Source organism: Leucopleurus acutus (assembly GCF_964270905.1).
Source record: "Leucopleurus acutus genome assembly, chromosome: 21".
In the NCBI taxonomy this organism is placed as follows: Eukaryota; Metazoa; Chordata; class Mammalia; order Artiodactyla; family Delphinidae; genus Leucopleurus; species Leucopleurus acutus.
In genome coordinates, this window is record NC_139163.1 from 9,579,312 (window position 1) to 9,597,025 (window position 17,714).

The 17,714-nt window shown below is 37.0% G+C and overlaps 1 protein-coding gene across 1 annotated transcript in view; it reads left to right on the forward strand.

Annotated features, from left to right (window-relative positions):
• The window catches only part of CSMD1 (CUB and Sushi multiple domains 1), a gene marked incomplete at its 3' end in the record, with an annotated part of 1,744,596 nt that overhangs the window by 1,633,217 nt on the left and 93,665 nt on the right, over positions 1-17,714 (forward strand). Inside the window, exons 47-49 of the mRNA XM_082863948.1 lie at positions 4,666-4,854; positions 7,505-7,651; positions 12,571-12,759. Coding sequence (XP_082720074.1) covers positions 4,666-4,854; positions 7,505-7,651; positions 12,571-12,759 — 525 coding nt within the window. The remainder of the gene's footprint in view (positions 1-4,665; positions 4,855-7,504; positions 7,652-12,570; positions 12,760-17,714) is intronic.

Below are 17,714 nucleotides of genomic sequence, written 5' to 3' on the forward strand. Positions count from 1 at the left end.
CGATTTATAATGTTAATTATCCACCCTATGAAAGGCAATTTTCTTTGCATTGCAATAGTATTGATTTTGCAAATGCTCAGGCCCATGAATTGATTCTTCCAGAATATCTGCTAACTGTGCATTTTCATTACTAATGAGGCAGAATTTCAGTCACTCTTATAGAGGGAAACGATTTTCAACACCTGAAGAAAATCTGGAATGGATTATTATTAATTAACCAAAGTGACTTAGGTTGTTTCTGAGAAAAATGTACTTTGGAATTGCACCCACATGCGAGCCAGTGGGCGTGGGAAACTCCACAGGAGGGGGCACCCCGCGCTTTGCCTCTTGCTTTAAACACTTGCGGGACCCTTGTGGTTGCGGTGCCGCTGAAACCCTGCCTCTAGCTGCCTCTGTTAGAAGCAGGGGGTCGCATGGGGCGCTAAGTCAGGACACTGATGTCATTTTTTTCCTGGGAAAACCAGTGTGTCAGGACCACGTTACCTCAGCGATGGTGATCTCCAGAGGATTCTTTTCTCAAGGTGGTGGAGGGGGTGGGTATGAAAGTTTCATCTTTTGCCATTTTATATAAAAATTAACTGAGGTAAATTCTTCACATGTTGAAGGCGGATTTTAATTCCACCAAACACAGCCTTAAATTTCTCAGAATAGGTGACTTTCAGCAAGGGTGGTGTTAGCTGATTAATGAAGAAAGGTATAAATGTTTATTTAACATATGCTACTTTAAAAATAGGGAACATGCCTCCGTTCTCTTGTCTCTCCCCAAGATTAACCTGGTTTTCACTTAAATGAAATTGATTCATGACAATCCAGGAACAGAGTAGATCAACACAACAGGGGCATCATTCTCTAAATTACTTCTGCGCTCACACGTTTGCAGAGAGTGTCCAGCTAACAAGACAGGCTCCCTGTACTCAGCCCAGAGGTCCCCAGGCCCTACTGAACTTACAGGAATTACTACGTAGGATGACCTAGTTCTCTTCTGTTTCAGTTCAGGAGTAAATTTGTTTAGAATGAACTGAGTTATCTTAGCTGTCGTTCCCTAAACACCTCATTATTTAAGAAAGGAAAGAGGGACTCGGATGTCGTCTATCAAATACTTAAACACTTAAGCACTTAATTGTCATTTTTCTTCCAGTACTTTTCTATTATTTGATTGGGCTCAAGTGGGGGCCAATTCCCCAATAAATTCTTGATGAAAAATTATACTAGTTATGAGTCCTACTTCTTCAAATGTCATAACCACACTTTTAGAAGTTCTGCTTTGAAAATTATCACCACTTTAGGGTGGTTGATTGTTCCTTGGGAACAATGGGAATAAATTGTTCTGAAAGTTCACACTTTTTACAGATAAATATTACCTTGTGGATACTTACCTTCATTTAGAAAAAAAAATGAATGAGGCTCTGGAATATTTTTCAACACCACCAAGCAATTCTCTCATTTTCTTTAGACACCAGCTGAGTGCCCCACAGTTTAACTCAATTCAAAGACACTCCCAACCCTCAGGAAATTCCAAGGGTTTGGGGAGCTCTGTGCCAGAACCTGGGACAGAGGCCAAGTATATTTTAGCATAGAAGGCTATCACGAAAGTGACTCTTCTCAACTTAAAAAGAAGAGAGAAGCATTTCAAAAAGTGAAGAGAAGCAGTAAGAAAGGTTTGGAAGTGTAAAAGGACATAGGGCATCCAGGAAAGAGGGGGTGGCCCCCAGCAGCTTGCTGTTAGGGTGTGTTTGAGGGAATGGCATTATGTGGGCTGGAAACCTAAAGGACGCCAGATTGTAAAAGGTCTTCAGTGTCAGGTGGCTTCATCCCATAAACAATGGAAATCCATCAATGGTTCTTAGTTTTAAAAATTGGAAACATGCATTATCAACGAACACTAAAGACCATCAGTGACCTTCAAAGAGTGGCCATTCCTTGAGAAGCATAAGTGTGACAGTAACACATCTCCAGGTGACAGAGTTCTCCGTATCACAATTCTTTCATACGTAGACGTGCTCTTAAGAGTTAATCTTATTTATAAATCCTAATGTTTGAGTCCATTACTTTTGCTGAAGCTCCGCAAGGTGCTTTGGGTTTTAAGGCTCACACTGCATTTTTCTCAAAAGTAAGCTAAAGGAGTAACTGCGCAGAGGGAGGGGATGCAGAGCTCAAGCCGCTGTCTCAGCAGCACGTTCCTTCAGAGGTGTCTTTGCCAGGACCCTGACGCAGATGCTTCCCGGGGGTGGGAAGTCTCCGATAGCCCCCGTGGGAAACAGGGTGTTTTTAGCACAGAGGGCTCAGCTTAGGGGAGCCTGCGGTCTCTGAAACCTTCTCGCTGTCAATGGGGGTTGCTCCTAGCAACAGTTTCCAGAGGAAGGGAAGGGGATGGGCACGTGGGAGGGGGCGTGAGAAACACAGGAGTGGAGGCACTTGCGCTCACCTGGAGACAGACTCAGTGCATCTTCAAAACAGTATGTATGTCTGAAAGAAATACTGTGAAGGGTCGTAAAAAGAAATGAAGCAAATAATCTCACTGATGTTTTCATTTTATCTTCTCTAAAAAACAGAAACAGGGAATCAGAATAGCTGTGTTTAAGAATCTGCGTCTGAGCTCTAATCACACCCTGGGTTGTGCTCTCAGCTCTCCAGGTGCATTTCAGCAGGTGGATGGTTTCCTGTTTCCAGGTGGTCTGCTGTCCCAGTGTTGTCTAATAGCTATGGTTGTGGTGATGAAATCGCAGGACAGAGATGCAGGTTAACTACTTCTCCCATGTATTAACACACAATGACATGTGCTCTGTAGCATCTTCACGTCAGGAACAGGCAGGCATGTGGTCAGATGTTGTAACACTGTCTGCCCACATAGTGCTTTAGATTTAAGAAAAACATTTGCATGTTTTTGATCTGATTATAACCTTGAGGAGGAGCTTTATTGCTGTCTAGTCACAGCCAACCTCTGGCTCTTATTGTAAATTCAACACAAGTCCCAGGAGATCCTAAAACCCCAGGCCCTGCACACATGCAGACAGAAAAAACTCTAACTTATTTTAATTTATTAACATCAACACGTTCATTTCTGAAAGGCCATAATATATTTTACAGAGTGATCTTACCATCAACACAGAAGAAGATACTTTTTAAACTAAGTTGTTTGGTCTATGTGTTTTGGTTTAAATTATTTTTTATTAATTAACACTGTAAGTATACTTTAAAATCTACCTAAAATACACATTTATTAAAAGGGTTCTATGAAAGGTTTCATCTTCGGTGATTTTATCCCTAAACATTTTCTAAATTTTAAGATACGTCTCAATTGGAATACTAAGTTAAATGAAAAAAAGGGGGGAAAATACTCTTTTTAACCATTACTTGAATCAAAACATATAAGCTTTCTCATCTGTTTGGGTTTTGAAATGTATTCATAAATAATACACATTTCATTAATTAAAAGGAGATAACTCAACAAATAAGACACACTTCCACTGATAGAAGCTCTTTTCGATTGAGGAAAAGCAGATCATTTAACTTTTTAAACATTTTGTAAATAGTTTTGGTACATCTTTGTTTATTGAACCATCACCAATAAGAGAAATAATTTTCTCTTAATCTATTCAAAAACTGTTTCTGTAGGATACTTAAATTAGCAGTGAGAGAAGTGACTGATTAAGAGACTTCGGTGATTGTCTTTTGCACTCATACCTACACAGATTAGTTTTATTGTGATTAACTTGGAGTAGTTGAATAATGAAAAAAAGTGAGAGGGAAAATTGTGTCAAGGTGTCCATATTATCTTAATGATTTATGCACGATAAATTAACCCATTAGAAATCACTCCCACTTTACACAGTAGAAACTCAGGTGTCCCATATGACTCATCTCTTATCACAGTCCCAAGCAATCACATCAGATGTTTAAAATTTACTGTTCTAAATATAATTAAAAATATAATCAAAGGCAGAAATAAATATAATTTTATTATCATCGTGTATAATTTCACAATGTTTTTGTAATATTACATTGAAAAGGTGAGGTCTTACACTTTAGTTGAAAACTTGGGATCCTGCGGTTGAGTCCACAAGGCACCTGCCCTGAGTTAAGTGAGGTGTGTGGGCAATTCAGTCATAGCCTGAATGGATGGTCTATGGACTGTGGATGAGGAGTGAAAGGCACGTATGGTATGAACTGTCCCTATGTCAGGGGTCCCTCCTTCCCTCACCAAGGGCAGGTCAGCAGGAGCCAGACCATGGCTTCTCCACCTTCTCCAGGTAAAGAAAACTTCCAGGTTCAGTGCTTCTCAAGTTGGCAGCTACCTCAGCTTGGCTGCCCTAGGATCAGGTTGACAGACTTCATCTCTTTGACTCTTGGTCTCCTTAGAGTTAAATAGGATTTATCTATCCATCTATGGCTATCTGTCAATCATCTATCAATCTCTTCTATCTCATCTGTATATCGACATATATATATTATACATAATTATGTTTTAAATTATAGGGTGATGTTAAAATGTTGCTTTCCTCTTCTGTTTGTGTCCTGTATTAAATTTGGTCACATCTCAGTAGGATTGCTTTGTTGTTGTTGTTGTTTTCTTTCATGAGCTTGTATATCCAGGGTTAGAAACTACCCTATTAAAGTTGGATTCATTTTGTTAAGGAAAACTTTTACTGGTGCGTTGTTCCTTAGCACAATGTCCAGCCAGTGAAGTCCGGACAGAATCTTCTGGGGTCATCCTTAGTCCAGGGTATCCAGGCAACTATTTTAACTCCCAGACGTGCTCGTGGAGCATCAGAGTGGAACCAAACTACAACATCACCATCTTCGTGGACATTTTCCAAAGTGAAAAGCAGTTTGATGCACTGGAAGTATTTGATGGTAAGTCTCTTTAAACTTTGTTCACATACCAGTGACCTATGCATAATGTAATAAGGATGCCACTATAATGTTTCTGTAATGCAAGAACTTGAATATTTTCTTGAAGTATATTACGTCTCCCCCAAACAGAAAATGAATTATTCTTGGGCTTGTGTGGTCTCAGAGATCAAGCAGTAGGTAAAACATTTCCATGCCGTTCCTAATGTTGCAACTTTTAAACCATTAGGATGCTGGTGACATACCCTGAAAATGTACTGAATTAACTTTAATCATTCTTTAATTCTTTAATGTGGGGCTTTGAAGTAGATGATTTCAAAAGATCTTCCTTTCCCTTCTTCTAAGATTATATTGATTTAGAAGATATTTTAGGAAATTTAAGAGGGCTAAAAGTACTTTAATCAGTCTAAATGATTATTTTACTAGAAATATATAAAAGTAATGGCTCACAGAGATTTCTGGGTGATAAATGCTATAGGAGTCTTTAATGTACAGTTTTTTTAGATTAGTAAAATAGTTTACTGAACAAATGCTAATACTGTTTTCAACATGAGTCATGCATTTTTGTACAATTCTAATGAACTTTTAATATAACAATGCTATGCTTAAACATACTCTGTGGTTGAATTGTCAATTTGAAATGGAACTGATGTTAATAATTTTTCTTTGTACAGAAGCATTATCATAGCCCAGGATATCAGACCATGATACAGTTACGGCTGTACATAATAACAGGGTTTTTACATGTTCTGATGGATTTGTCATTGAGTTCAGATAAATAACAATTCAGTGAAAAAAATTACTGTAATTGATTCTCTGTGTGTTTATGCCTCTCAGTGACTTGATGAATCATAATAGTCAAGTTGCTTCTATGGATAGACACTCGATGAATCAATTTATATATTTCCAAAGATGAGCTGCTAAATTGGAAATTAAACTCATACTTATATACATAGGAACAGAGGACTGAATGGTAATGTTTTCATTTTCCGAGGGTTTTTAAGGGTGCGTTAAAACGGACACATGCTACTGAAGACTCTCCTCTTAGTCTTTAGGGTGGGAAGAAGTAACGCATTAGCCACGTACAAAAATGGGCTTCTTTTGTCAATGAGGAATCCGGGAAACTATCTTAAGGCCAATTAGGTGTCATAAAAAAGTACAGACAAGCAGTTAACCTCAGGGGCTCTGTGTGTGTGTGTGTGTGTGTGTGTATGCTTACATATTCCTGTACATGCAGTATATAGTTATATGTATTGACATAATCACTCTAAATGTATGCCTGTTCCTTTGTTTCACCTTGGTTGAATTGAAATTTAGCAGGCAGTGCTTCTGCGTCTTCTTATTTCAGGAGCAAAATCATTATCAATAATTTATGCCTGAAGCATTTACAATGTGATCTTCCCAAAATATAAACAGATCAAGCCCATTATAAACCATAAGCAAAATAGATAATAGAGATAATATCAAAGCAGTTGCTGTCAGAATTACCAGAGATCTGTGACTAGGTGTGTTTCACTGTCAAAGAGTTCTTTGTAAAATGAAAGGTCAGAATTTTATATGAATAATTTTTTAAGCATTGGCATTTTTGTTGAAGTAAACGTCATGTTCATTGCATCTGTTTTGTTTTGTTTTTTTGAAAGACAGTGGCTCTTTTATAGCTCTTGAGTTGACCAAAAAAGGAAAAAGTTGAATATGTTGATTTTAAGCTTTAATAACCCAAGAGTTTATTGCTCTCTACGGCTCCAGTAGTGCTTATTCCTCAATTTAAAAACAAAATAGGACTTTAATCACTAGAGAACTCAATTGAGAAAAAGGTGTCAGAAGAAAGATGGTGGCCTTCACTTGTGAGGAACTTGCTAGCTTCCATCTTGGTAACAGAGACTACACATACACACTCACACACACATACACACTCACATACAATTTGTATATTGCACACTTTTGAATGTTTACACAATTGCTATCATATTATATTTATCTGCAAACAGATTTCACTTGTCAATATGCTATTTTAAAAATTACCTACACTGATACATGTTTATCTAGTTCATTAATTTTAAATGCTATGTAGAATTTCTTTGAAAAGATTTTTTAATACCTTTTTAAAACCCCAAACCACAACTTAGGATCTAAATTTTGCCATAAAAATGCTGGAATAAACGTTTTGCTGTATACGTAACATTGTGCACATATGTTGGTGTTTATAAAAAATATAATTAAAACCTTCAGTTGTATTGGATATTACCAAATTGCTCTCCAAAGTGATTATACTAACTTATACTTTCACTAGTATTGCATGAAAATTTCCATTCCCTGTATCCATTCAATGTTGTAAATACTAATAATAGTAAAAACTATTTTCATTTTTTAAACTACTGCTGTTTTATAGGTAACTTTTTATTCGATTTAAGTATTATGTATTAGTAGCATATATGTCTGAAGTTATTTTGGTTGGCTATTGTTTCTTTTATTATTATTTTTTAACAGGGAATGTATCTGCTGCTTTATTTATTTGGAATTCTTTGTCTCCTTTGGAACTAAATAGCTCTATATCATATAGCTAGACTCCAATTTAATCAAAAGCTACAGGTAGTCTGCATTTTGTAGGTGCTAATTCATATCATAACTTTTTTGTTTTTTCTGTTTCATTTAGGCTCTTCTGGTCAAAGTCCTCTGTTAGTGGTCTTGAGTGGAAACCATACTGAACAGTCAAATTTTACAAGCAAGAGTAATCAGTTATATCTCCGCTGGTCCACTGATCACGCAACCAGTAAAAAAGGATTCAAGATTCGTTATTCAGGTTAGTAAGTGAGGTTAAGATTTAATATAAAAGTATTTTTAATACAAAGGATCTGCATTAAATTAAAAAATTACAATATATAAAGATTTATAGTATAAACCTAATTTCTGAAGATGAATAATTAACTTCAACAGAAATAATATGATGGGAAATTACTCTGAGTGATATCTCTAAACTACATTAGGGAAAATAAACTATCTGTTGATTACTATTAAAACGTTTTGTTGCTAAAATCATGAACTATTGAATTGCATGCCACAGAAAGCAAAGATATTTCCCCCCAAAGTAAAGTAATATAATATAAATTAGTTTTAAAATATGTTTAAAGGCTAAGGAGACAACCAGGAGGAGATAATCATATTACATTTAATTTTTTTAAATTTAAATTTAAATTTATTTATTTATTTGTTTATTTGGCTGCGTTGGGTCTTAGTTGCGGCACTCAGGGATCTTCCTCGTGGCTCGTGGGCTTCTCTAGTTGCAGCACACGGGCTTAGTTGTCCCGCAGCATGTGCGATCTTGGATCTTACTTCCCCGACCAGGGATCAAACCCATGTCTCCTGCACTGGAAGGTGAATTCTTAACCATTGGACCACCAGGGAAGTCCCTGCATTTAATTGTATAAGTAATAATAACATCTTACTATTAACAGTATGTCTTTTTATTGGTTATATATTCGTATGTCTCTTTATCTTTATGCAGACATGATATATAGATATATACACACACACATATAAACATATACAAAATAAACATGTTTACATATATATTTCCTTGTCAACATTTAAATTATTTTGTTCCTTCCCTATATATTTCAATCACTTTCTGTCAGTAGTTTTTTATATTAATTAAATCAGTTAATACATTTATGAGAGATTAGATCCTAGGTATGTCAATGTGACCAGCCCAACACCTAATGTTTATACTGCCGTACAAAAGCAGTAGACAGACAATTTAAATTCCTCAGATATTTTAAATACTAAGAAAAATATCTAACCTTTTCTCAGTGTCTCACTCAACAGTATCCGTGCTAACAATTGAGATATATTTCCCAAGGGAGATGCCCACTCTGCATTTCATTGACCAGTGTACCTCCCAGAGGTTGCTTATTCCAATGTCTGTAGTACATCCTCAGTGATGGGAACATCCTGAGGGAGGAACAGCGAAAGGTCTTAGTAGTTCTAAGAATATTTTAGCTCTTTCTGATTGGTAGACGCCATGAAATGGTAAAAAGCATCAGGGTTTTGAAATAACTCTTGATGTAAGGACAGGAGGCATGAAATTCACTCATGCTTCCTCTATAATGTTTAATAAAATATGCTCAGACTTTTGTTTTCCCGCCTTTGCTCAAAGTAGCCATTCAAAAAGCTTATCAACAAAGAGCTCACAGTTGAAATCGCTTCATTCGAATGGGTATTGAGAGCATTAGGGCAGTGATTGGATTTGTGTTCATCAAATTCCTTGTTCTGAAAACTAAATACTCAGACCTGTAGAATTGTTTGAATTTATTTCCAATGAGCAAAAATGGACAGTGCAGGGGAAATAATGGTGAACATAATTTATCTTGTTTTATCTGTGGCAAATTACTTAGTAGCCTGGCGATGTGATTATACCTTGAATTCTGTCTTTCAAGGGATATTTTCATTCCTTATAGAACAAGAAGATTCTCTTTGTTAAACAGTGTTGGGAAAGTAGGAAAAAGGAGAATTTTGGAGAAGGCTATAAACTGTTGTTCTGTGAATGGACCTATCTATTTATCTCTCTGTAGATATAGATACAGATAGATCTTTGAACAGATTTTCACTTAAAATTTGATAAGTCAATGACCTCTGCTAGCAGTTCATCACCAGTAAATTCAGAGCAGTGATTCAGTGAAGATCCCTGAACTGTAATATTGTGGGCAAGGGAGCTGCGGCCCATAATATAAGCATGTGTTGCATCACAAGCCTTTGTTTGCCTTACACGTGTGAAGCATTGGTCGTCAGGCTTAAGAGCAATATAACTGATCTACATGATTAACCAACAAAACAACAACAACAAAAAGCAAGTGCTTGTCCATTGAGGTTCAGGTCAATTCAATAAACTGCTGAGTGTTGAGCAAAAAATGGCCCTTAAATGAAATAAGTGAGATAAGTGAAATAAGCTTCAGTAATGGGAGAGTCAGAACTACAGACTGGCTGACATCCACCCAGAAACCCCAGGATAGCCAACTCTGCCCACTGTCTTCCATCATGATTCCTACTTGAGTGTCTCCCTCCTTCACCTGCCTGTCCAACGCACCACGAGCAGAATGTAAGGATTGGGCCCTGGTCCTCTTAATTCTTAACATAGCCAGGAGTCGAACAGGTGGGAGCCCGTGTTCTAATCTTCCCCTTTGCTTTGCTGTGCCGTGTCTCCCTGCTCTGGGCCCCTCTGTGTCTTGTTCTAGATGAGTTAGGAAGGAAGGGATATCCTGACAGCCTGGTGATAGAAGAAACACAGTCAATAGGAAAGAAAATAATTATTGGACCCCATAGAGTTAGACAGTCATCCTGCAGATTCTCTCTCTTAACAGACTGAACTGTGACAAAGCTCACAGGTGACACCCTAAGCACCGTGTGGTCCCACTGCCCCTTCAGGAGCTTTCAGACTTTATCTTATCTCTGAACTTGGAGCAGGGTCTACAGTCGGCTTGGCCTTCCTGCTTTTCATCATCATCATTATTATTATTATTTTAATTTACTGGCACAATAATTCTGGGTAGTTGGTAGCTGGGGTGCCTGATTATACTCATACCTTCCCTAAACTAAATATTTTGGTTCATTCAAAACTTACAACATTTAATCTCCAACAGTTGAACATGGAAAATGGTATGCCAATGGGACAAGAGTTTCGTATAAGAGTTAGTGGATTTTAACTTAATAAAAATGAGTCCATTAAAAAAATGAAATGGTACCTCATCCAGCTGAGACTGTTCTCTGAGGATGCTTCTCACAGGAACATGGTTGACAACCGAGGCCAGACACACAGACGTCGCTTCTGGGCAGTGCAATGATGTGAAGGCTTCAGAAGGTTTCTGCTGAACTTATTTCTAAGGGAAGGTTCAACATTAAGCATTCAGACCTGTGTGTGTGCTTTCTATTTGGGACACCCACAGGGAAGTGGTACATTTAAAACCTCTTCTTGCAAAAGGAGCCCTGGATCTCCAGGACTTCACAGCTTTCTTTATTTTATTGTTTTACTCATCTGAAGGGAGTTCATATGATTTTATGCTGTGGTGAAACTGGTCTTGTAAGAATAAAATGAGTTTCTTTCTCTAAATGTGTAAATAAGATGCAGAGCTTTTTAGCCATTGAAATGTTACGTTCTGCATAGGTAAGACTGTGATTTTCACAAATGACTATCTCTAATTTTAAAAAGTCTCCCTACAGATGTGGTGATTAAAGCTATTGTAAGATTTTCATTGACCTGAAGTAGTGCATTTTCTTCAAAGATTGTAATCAAATCCCATATGTTAAAAAGAGGCTTGGGGCTTCCCTGGCCGATGCAGGGGACACAGGTTCGTGCCCTGGTCCGGGAAGATCCCACATGCCACGGAGCGGCTGGGCCTGTGAGCCATGGCCGCTGAGCCTGCATGTCCAGAGCCTGTGCTCCGCAACGGGAGAGGCCACAAAAGTGAGAGGCCCGCATACCAAAAAAAAAAAAAAAAAAAGAGGCTTAACTGTCCACGTCATCATACAATTCTCAAGAATTCTCAAGACCATTTAAGAACAACAAGGAAAAAACTTAATGGCCTTGATTGCAAAATGTTATATTCTTCTATTTTCTCCATTTTAATGATACTTTTTTCTTTTTTTTTTTTTTGTCAGAAAGCTAGAATTCCATCATCACGTTGATTAACAGTCGCAGATAATCTAAACTTCAAACTTAAGAAACTTGACCTTTGGCTCTAGATTTTTCTGGATTTTTAATTAATTTATTTTTTAGACTTTTTTTTTAGAAGTTTCAGATCACAGTCAAATTGAGAGGAAGTTACAGAGATTTTCACTTTACTCCTTGGCTTCCCACATGCACAGCCGTCTCCATTTTCAGCATCCTCACCAGATGGCACATTTGTTAATGAACCTACACTGACACATCGTTATCACCCAAAGTCCGTAGTTCACGTTGGGGTTCACTCTTGATGTTGGATGTTCTGTGGGTTTGGACAAATGTAAAATGACATGTATCCGCCATCATGGATTCATGCAGAGCAGTTTCATTGCTGAAAAATCCTCTGTGTTCTACCGTCCTTCCCCCACCAGCCTCTGGAAAGCACTGATCTTTTCACTGTCTCCAGAGTTTCACCTTTCCCAGAATGTCGTAAAATTGGAATCAACAGTCTGTAGCCTTTTCAGGTTGGCTTCTTTCACTCACTCACATATATTGAAGGTTCTTCCATGTCTCTTCATGGGTTGATAGATCATTTCTTTCTAGCGCTGAATAAAAAGAAACATTGGATGGACCACAGTTTGTTTATTTATTCACCTACTGACAGGCGTCTTGGTTGCTTCTGAGTTTTGGCAACTCTGAATAATGCTGCTATGAACATCTGTGTGCAAGTGTCTCTGTGGACATAAGCTTTCAACTCCTTTGGGTAAACACAAAGGAGTGTGATTGCTGGGTCATATGATAAGAGTGTGTTTGTTTTGCAAGAAGCTGCCAAACTTTCCTCCAAAGTGGCTGCGCCATCCTGCATCCCCACCCGCCATGATGAGAGTTCCTGTTGCCCCACACCCTCACCAGCACTTTTGTGTCTGAGGATGCTTTGAGTACAAGTTTCCGTGTTGATGCTGATTTCCCACTATTTTAACAATAGAGATATTTCATTTATATCTCTTATCAAGGGAAATGCAACGTTTATTTATTGGTTTTGTGTATGTGTGTTTGTGTGCCCATAGCACCTTACTGCAGCTTGACCCACACCCTGAAGAATGGTGGTGTTTTAAATAGGACTACAGGAGAAGTTGGAAGTAAAGTGCATTATTTTTGCAAGCCTGGATATCGGATGATTGGCCATAGCAATGCAACCTGTAGACGAAATCCAGTTGGCATGTATCAGTGGGATTCCCTCGCTCCACTCTGCCAGGGTAAGAAATGTGCGTTTTCATCCCCAAACTTGACTTCAATTTATTTTTCTTATTTTAATCACACTCTGAAATGTACAAGAGCTGTGATTATGGTTAAAAGGTAATAAGGAAAAAATGAATGTGAGTTCATAAAAGTACAAATTAAACTTTCTGCTGACTGTGCAAACACTTCTGACATTGGCACTCAGCTTGATTTAGCTTTATAGCCTGAATTCGTAGAACGGTTGAACACTCACCAGATGCTGGGTAGAATTATTCTAATACTTATATTTCATTTTGAAACTTAAAAATGTGTTATCCAACTCAGATTCAAAATAATTTTTCTTGACAGTTGTATTAATTAGAAGAAAATCAATTACTAAAGCTCATTTTCCCTTTTCTTAGATTAAAAACTCATACTTTGAGCCACACACTGCATATTTCATTTTCATTAGGTCACTTAAATATAGGACTTGTTAAAGTTGATTTCAATATTTCATGATTTTTTTTCATTTTATCTTTCATATGCATAAAAAATCAAATTTTCAAATAAGGCATTTTAATTTTAATTGAAGGCTTTGAAGTCATGAAATTTTCAGTTTTCTCTTATTGAGATTTATATGCATAATGAAATATATTGGTCTTTGAAAGCTAATTGCAATTTATGAATGAAACCTCATATTGGTTTCCTTGTTTCTCTTTTTTCATTAGATATTAGATTTTCTGGTATTGCTCTATGAGACAATAATAGATATTTATCACAATTATTGTATGTGTCTTTAACTGCAAGAAGTTAATCAGACACCCAGCCTGCATCGTTTATGTTGTACCTCCAGATTTTCTTCTTTAATGTAAGATAAACATGAAGATCTAATAGGCTTGTTTCGTTAGGATTGATGTTTTTTTTTAAGAAGAGTACTTTTTCTTTCAAAAGAAGAAATGCTTCTCATTTTCTTTAAATGTTCTGTTACTCTCTGCCTATGACATAGAATCCATTGCTCACAGAGCAGCCCTGTGGGCTGCATGTCCTTGGCATTGTGGACTGAACAAGGAAAATGGCTGAGACCAGGATTGGCAAGAGTTCCCAAATCTTGGCCTCTAGAGGTTGAGTCCCTAGACAGGGCCCTAAATGGAATCTGCTCTCAGGGTAGAAGCCCAAGAAGATCCTGGAAAGAGACTGTCATGTGACAAGACAGACACATGAGAAATGACAGTCCAGGCAGACGTTAGTTTATCTCCCTGACACGTGAGGAGTTCTGAACATTGTTGACTCGATGGAGGGATGGCTTGCTCTTCTGCTGCATGGTTGAAAAGGAACCAGAGAATGCCTGGGATGTGTCTTGTTGATAAGTTTCCACTTCCCTCTCCTTTCCCCATTTTCTCGCTCAGCAGAACTATTTGATGCTGAATTAAATGACTCAGAAATAGAAATAGAGCACTGAAAACCAGATCCTTCTGGAATCTTTGCAGTTTCAGCTGAAGGATTTGATTGAACGTGGTCAGTGTATCTCTTCTCTGTGTTGCACGTAACCCCAAAGTAATGCCATCAGGGACGTGGAATGTTAGAATCACACACCATGTTCTAGGTGGTAAATTGGAATATAAATGCCCGATGTGATTGTGTTCTCAAATTATAAAATATTTCAGAAGCATCATCTTCCCACTATAAATCCACAGTCTTCTGCACTTCCTGTTAACCATTCTGATAACTGGGGAGTCAATATGATCTTGTTTTTTTGTTGTTGTTGTTGTTTCATAAACTATGACCTGTAAAACCTGGAGGGCCCTTAAAAATAATCTAGTTTAATTTGCTTATTTTTATGTTTTTTAAACTGAGGCACATAAAAGTTAAGTGATTTATTAATAATCATAAAAATGTTGGTCTAGAATCCAGATCTTCTGCCCGCCTCTTCAGCGTTTGAATCAAAATGTGTCTGGCCAAAAGAAATTATACTTAAAACAAAATTTTGCAGACACCAGTTCTAAGTAATCTATATTTTAGGTGTTTAAATTCATTTACTATGGAACAGTTTCTTTAGTCTTCTCTTAGTTCTTTCCAATTTGTGTAAAATAGCATTTTGATTACAATAATGTATAAAATATTTTCATCATATGTGAGGCTGTAATGTTTAAAAATAAAAAAAATGGTGAAAAATAGGCTTTTTTAAACGATTTAAATTATTTGGTACAGCTACACAAGCATTTTCATCATTTTAAAAATAAATCTTTTAAAATAAATAGCAAAAATGTTTACTCCAATAGGTGAAGGCCATTGAGAAAACATCGTAAAATTTTAAACAGAATAGGCTTATATAACATATATATTGGCAATTTATACCTTAACAGTGTTTTACTTACAATTGAAGAGCCTTAGAGCTGATTGAACTGAATTTAATACAGTTCATAATATAAATGTGTAATTGTTATGGTATTTAATAGTGGGAAACTTGATTTGTTTAGCATTAATCATTCGCTTTCCTTTTGTTACTTATAGAACACAGAAGTTTTCCATAATGTAAATACTCATCTAACTTACAGAAAAACATTGGCCTCCTTCAATATAGTCAGAATGAGCCTTTGTGTATTTTTAATTCCCTCCTTGTACCAACCATCTAAATTGTATTTAGATTAATTTTTTTTCAGTTTTTAGATAATTGAAGATAATTTTTTCAAAGTAGTTTTTGGGTCCAAAGAGAGTTAATAGATACAGATGGATGATAGCATCTACGTGGTCCTGAACTGCTGGCAGTTCACGATGGTAGGGTGTGAAATTAAAGAGTGGGTGAACTCTTTCTTTAAAATTCTTGGAATTCTATAAGGGAAAAAGACTTTGCCAAAGCATCATCTAAATGCATACCATCACACTATTCCCTCTCAAGACAGCTCAAACTCTTTTATTTTCTTGCCCAAGATATTATATTCACATTAGATATAAAATTGGAAAATGAGGATTTCCCTGTAGCACATTTATAAGGATAAAGGTACAAGCTTTACCTCTGAAACCTATAGACCTCAAGCACACTGTTCCAAAGATTAAAGTAGATGTAGGGTCCATGTTTATAGAGAGGGTATACTCTGTACAAGTTTTTGACATTTTGTTTATATATACATGTTCATACAGAGGCAAAGTGACATTAATCATATGTCTGTGTTTGTAGATTACAGTTGTAGTTGTAGGTTTAAAACTTAATGCAAGCATTAAAGATGATACAGCTGTTTTCATGATTTTTATTTCAATTCAAACTTACCTCTGAATTAGGCACTGCAGGTACCAAGACACACTCCCAACTCTTAAAGTTCTGATGGTCCGTTAGGAGAGAGGGACTCATGAATCAGTAACTACAATTCAGTATGACATTAAGCAAGAGAAGATATACACTGAATAGAGATGGAGCAGAAGGTATTTTTTCAGGATGTTTCTCCCATCATGGGACAGCTGAGCTAGGATTTGAAGGGGTAGCACCGATGGAAATGCGGTTGGAGCAGCAAGTAGGGGCCATTGTGGGAGACCTCAACTGAGTTTACACAGCTTTTACTCTCTCTCCTGTGGTTGACTTCAGTCTATTAAAGGGCAAAAAAGACACAGTCACATCTGCATTTTGGAAATATCTTTTAGTAGTGTGGTAGATGATTGGACAGAATCCTGTCTAAATTACAGGGGTGCTTAGAAATTTTAGAAATATGCATTGGAGCCATGATGAAGACCTTGATAAATACAGTGAAAATAGGTTTGAAAGAAAACAGGTGTTGAAAATATTTAGAAAACAGAATCAGCAGGCCCTTGTGATGGAACGTAAAGGGTCAGGAAGAGAGAAGAATACGGAATGACAAATAGTTTTCTGGTTTTGATTGCTGGGAATATTGAGGCACCACTCAGTGAAATTAGGACAAGTGAGAAAAAGCAGGCTAACGAAATCAGTGTTGAGGTGCGGCCTTCCATTACCTGTGCTCAGAGAAGATACAGTTTCTAAAAGTATCAGTAAGGAGGCAAGTAGTTTAAGTTAGTTCAGGATACTGAGTGCATCCTTATTTGTTTCTCATGAGAGGAGGTTTGACTTTGTAGGTTCCATAAGGAGCAAATCAAATGAAAAAATATATAATTAAAAAATTATCTGCTGCAATAAATTTCAAACTAAATAGCTCCACCAGAAAACAAGTAGCATCTGACACCCTTTGAGAGAAGATCACATTGGGTCAACAGCAACTATAAAGCCTGCAACCCATCTAATTACTGATGCAAGAGTAATGGTGCAATAGTTTGAGACTCTTACCAGAATCAAAGGTTTAATCTTATAGTTATTTTAATTATTTTATTTGAAGATAGGGGACTTGAAAACTGGAAACAAACAAATAAATAAATGGACAAATACCCCTTTGTGGCACTGGGAGCCTACTATTTAATATATTTATACATTTTATATATTTAATATTACAATATACTATTTAATATTTCAGTTATCCTTCTGGAGTGGGTATAGTATTTCTCAGTGATTTGAACAGCATTCCTTTTATGCTGACAGAGGAACAGAAACAACTTATACATTCTCTAACTGCACTAGGATGTTAGTTTTTTTTTTTTTAATTGTGCAAAATAATACTTTGAAATGTTTACTAAAAATGCGACACTTGCCTTTTAGTAAATGAGTGAGGTGGAAAGCTGAGGGGTGGGGTCAGGCCCTTTGGGGCCCCCAGTGCTGGTCATGTGACCACGAATGTGCTGCCCTAGGCCCCAGCAGAACATGTGTCAGGGCAGTGTTTGAATGAAAAAAAAAGAAGTGTAAATTAATGACAGGTATTTGAGAATGATTTTTTTTTTCTTTTTCTTATTTATTTATTTATTTATTTTTGGCTGCACTGGGTCTTCGTTGCAGTGTGTGGTGGCTTCTCTTGTTGCGGAGGATGGGCTCTAGGAGCGCGGGCTTCAGTAGTTGCGGCTCGCGGGCTCTAGAGTGCAGGCTCAGTAGTTGTGCTGCAGG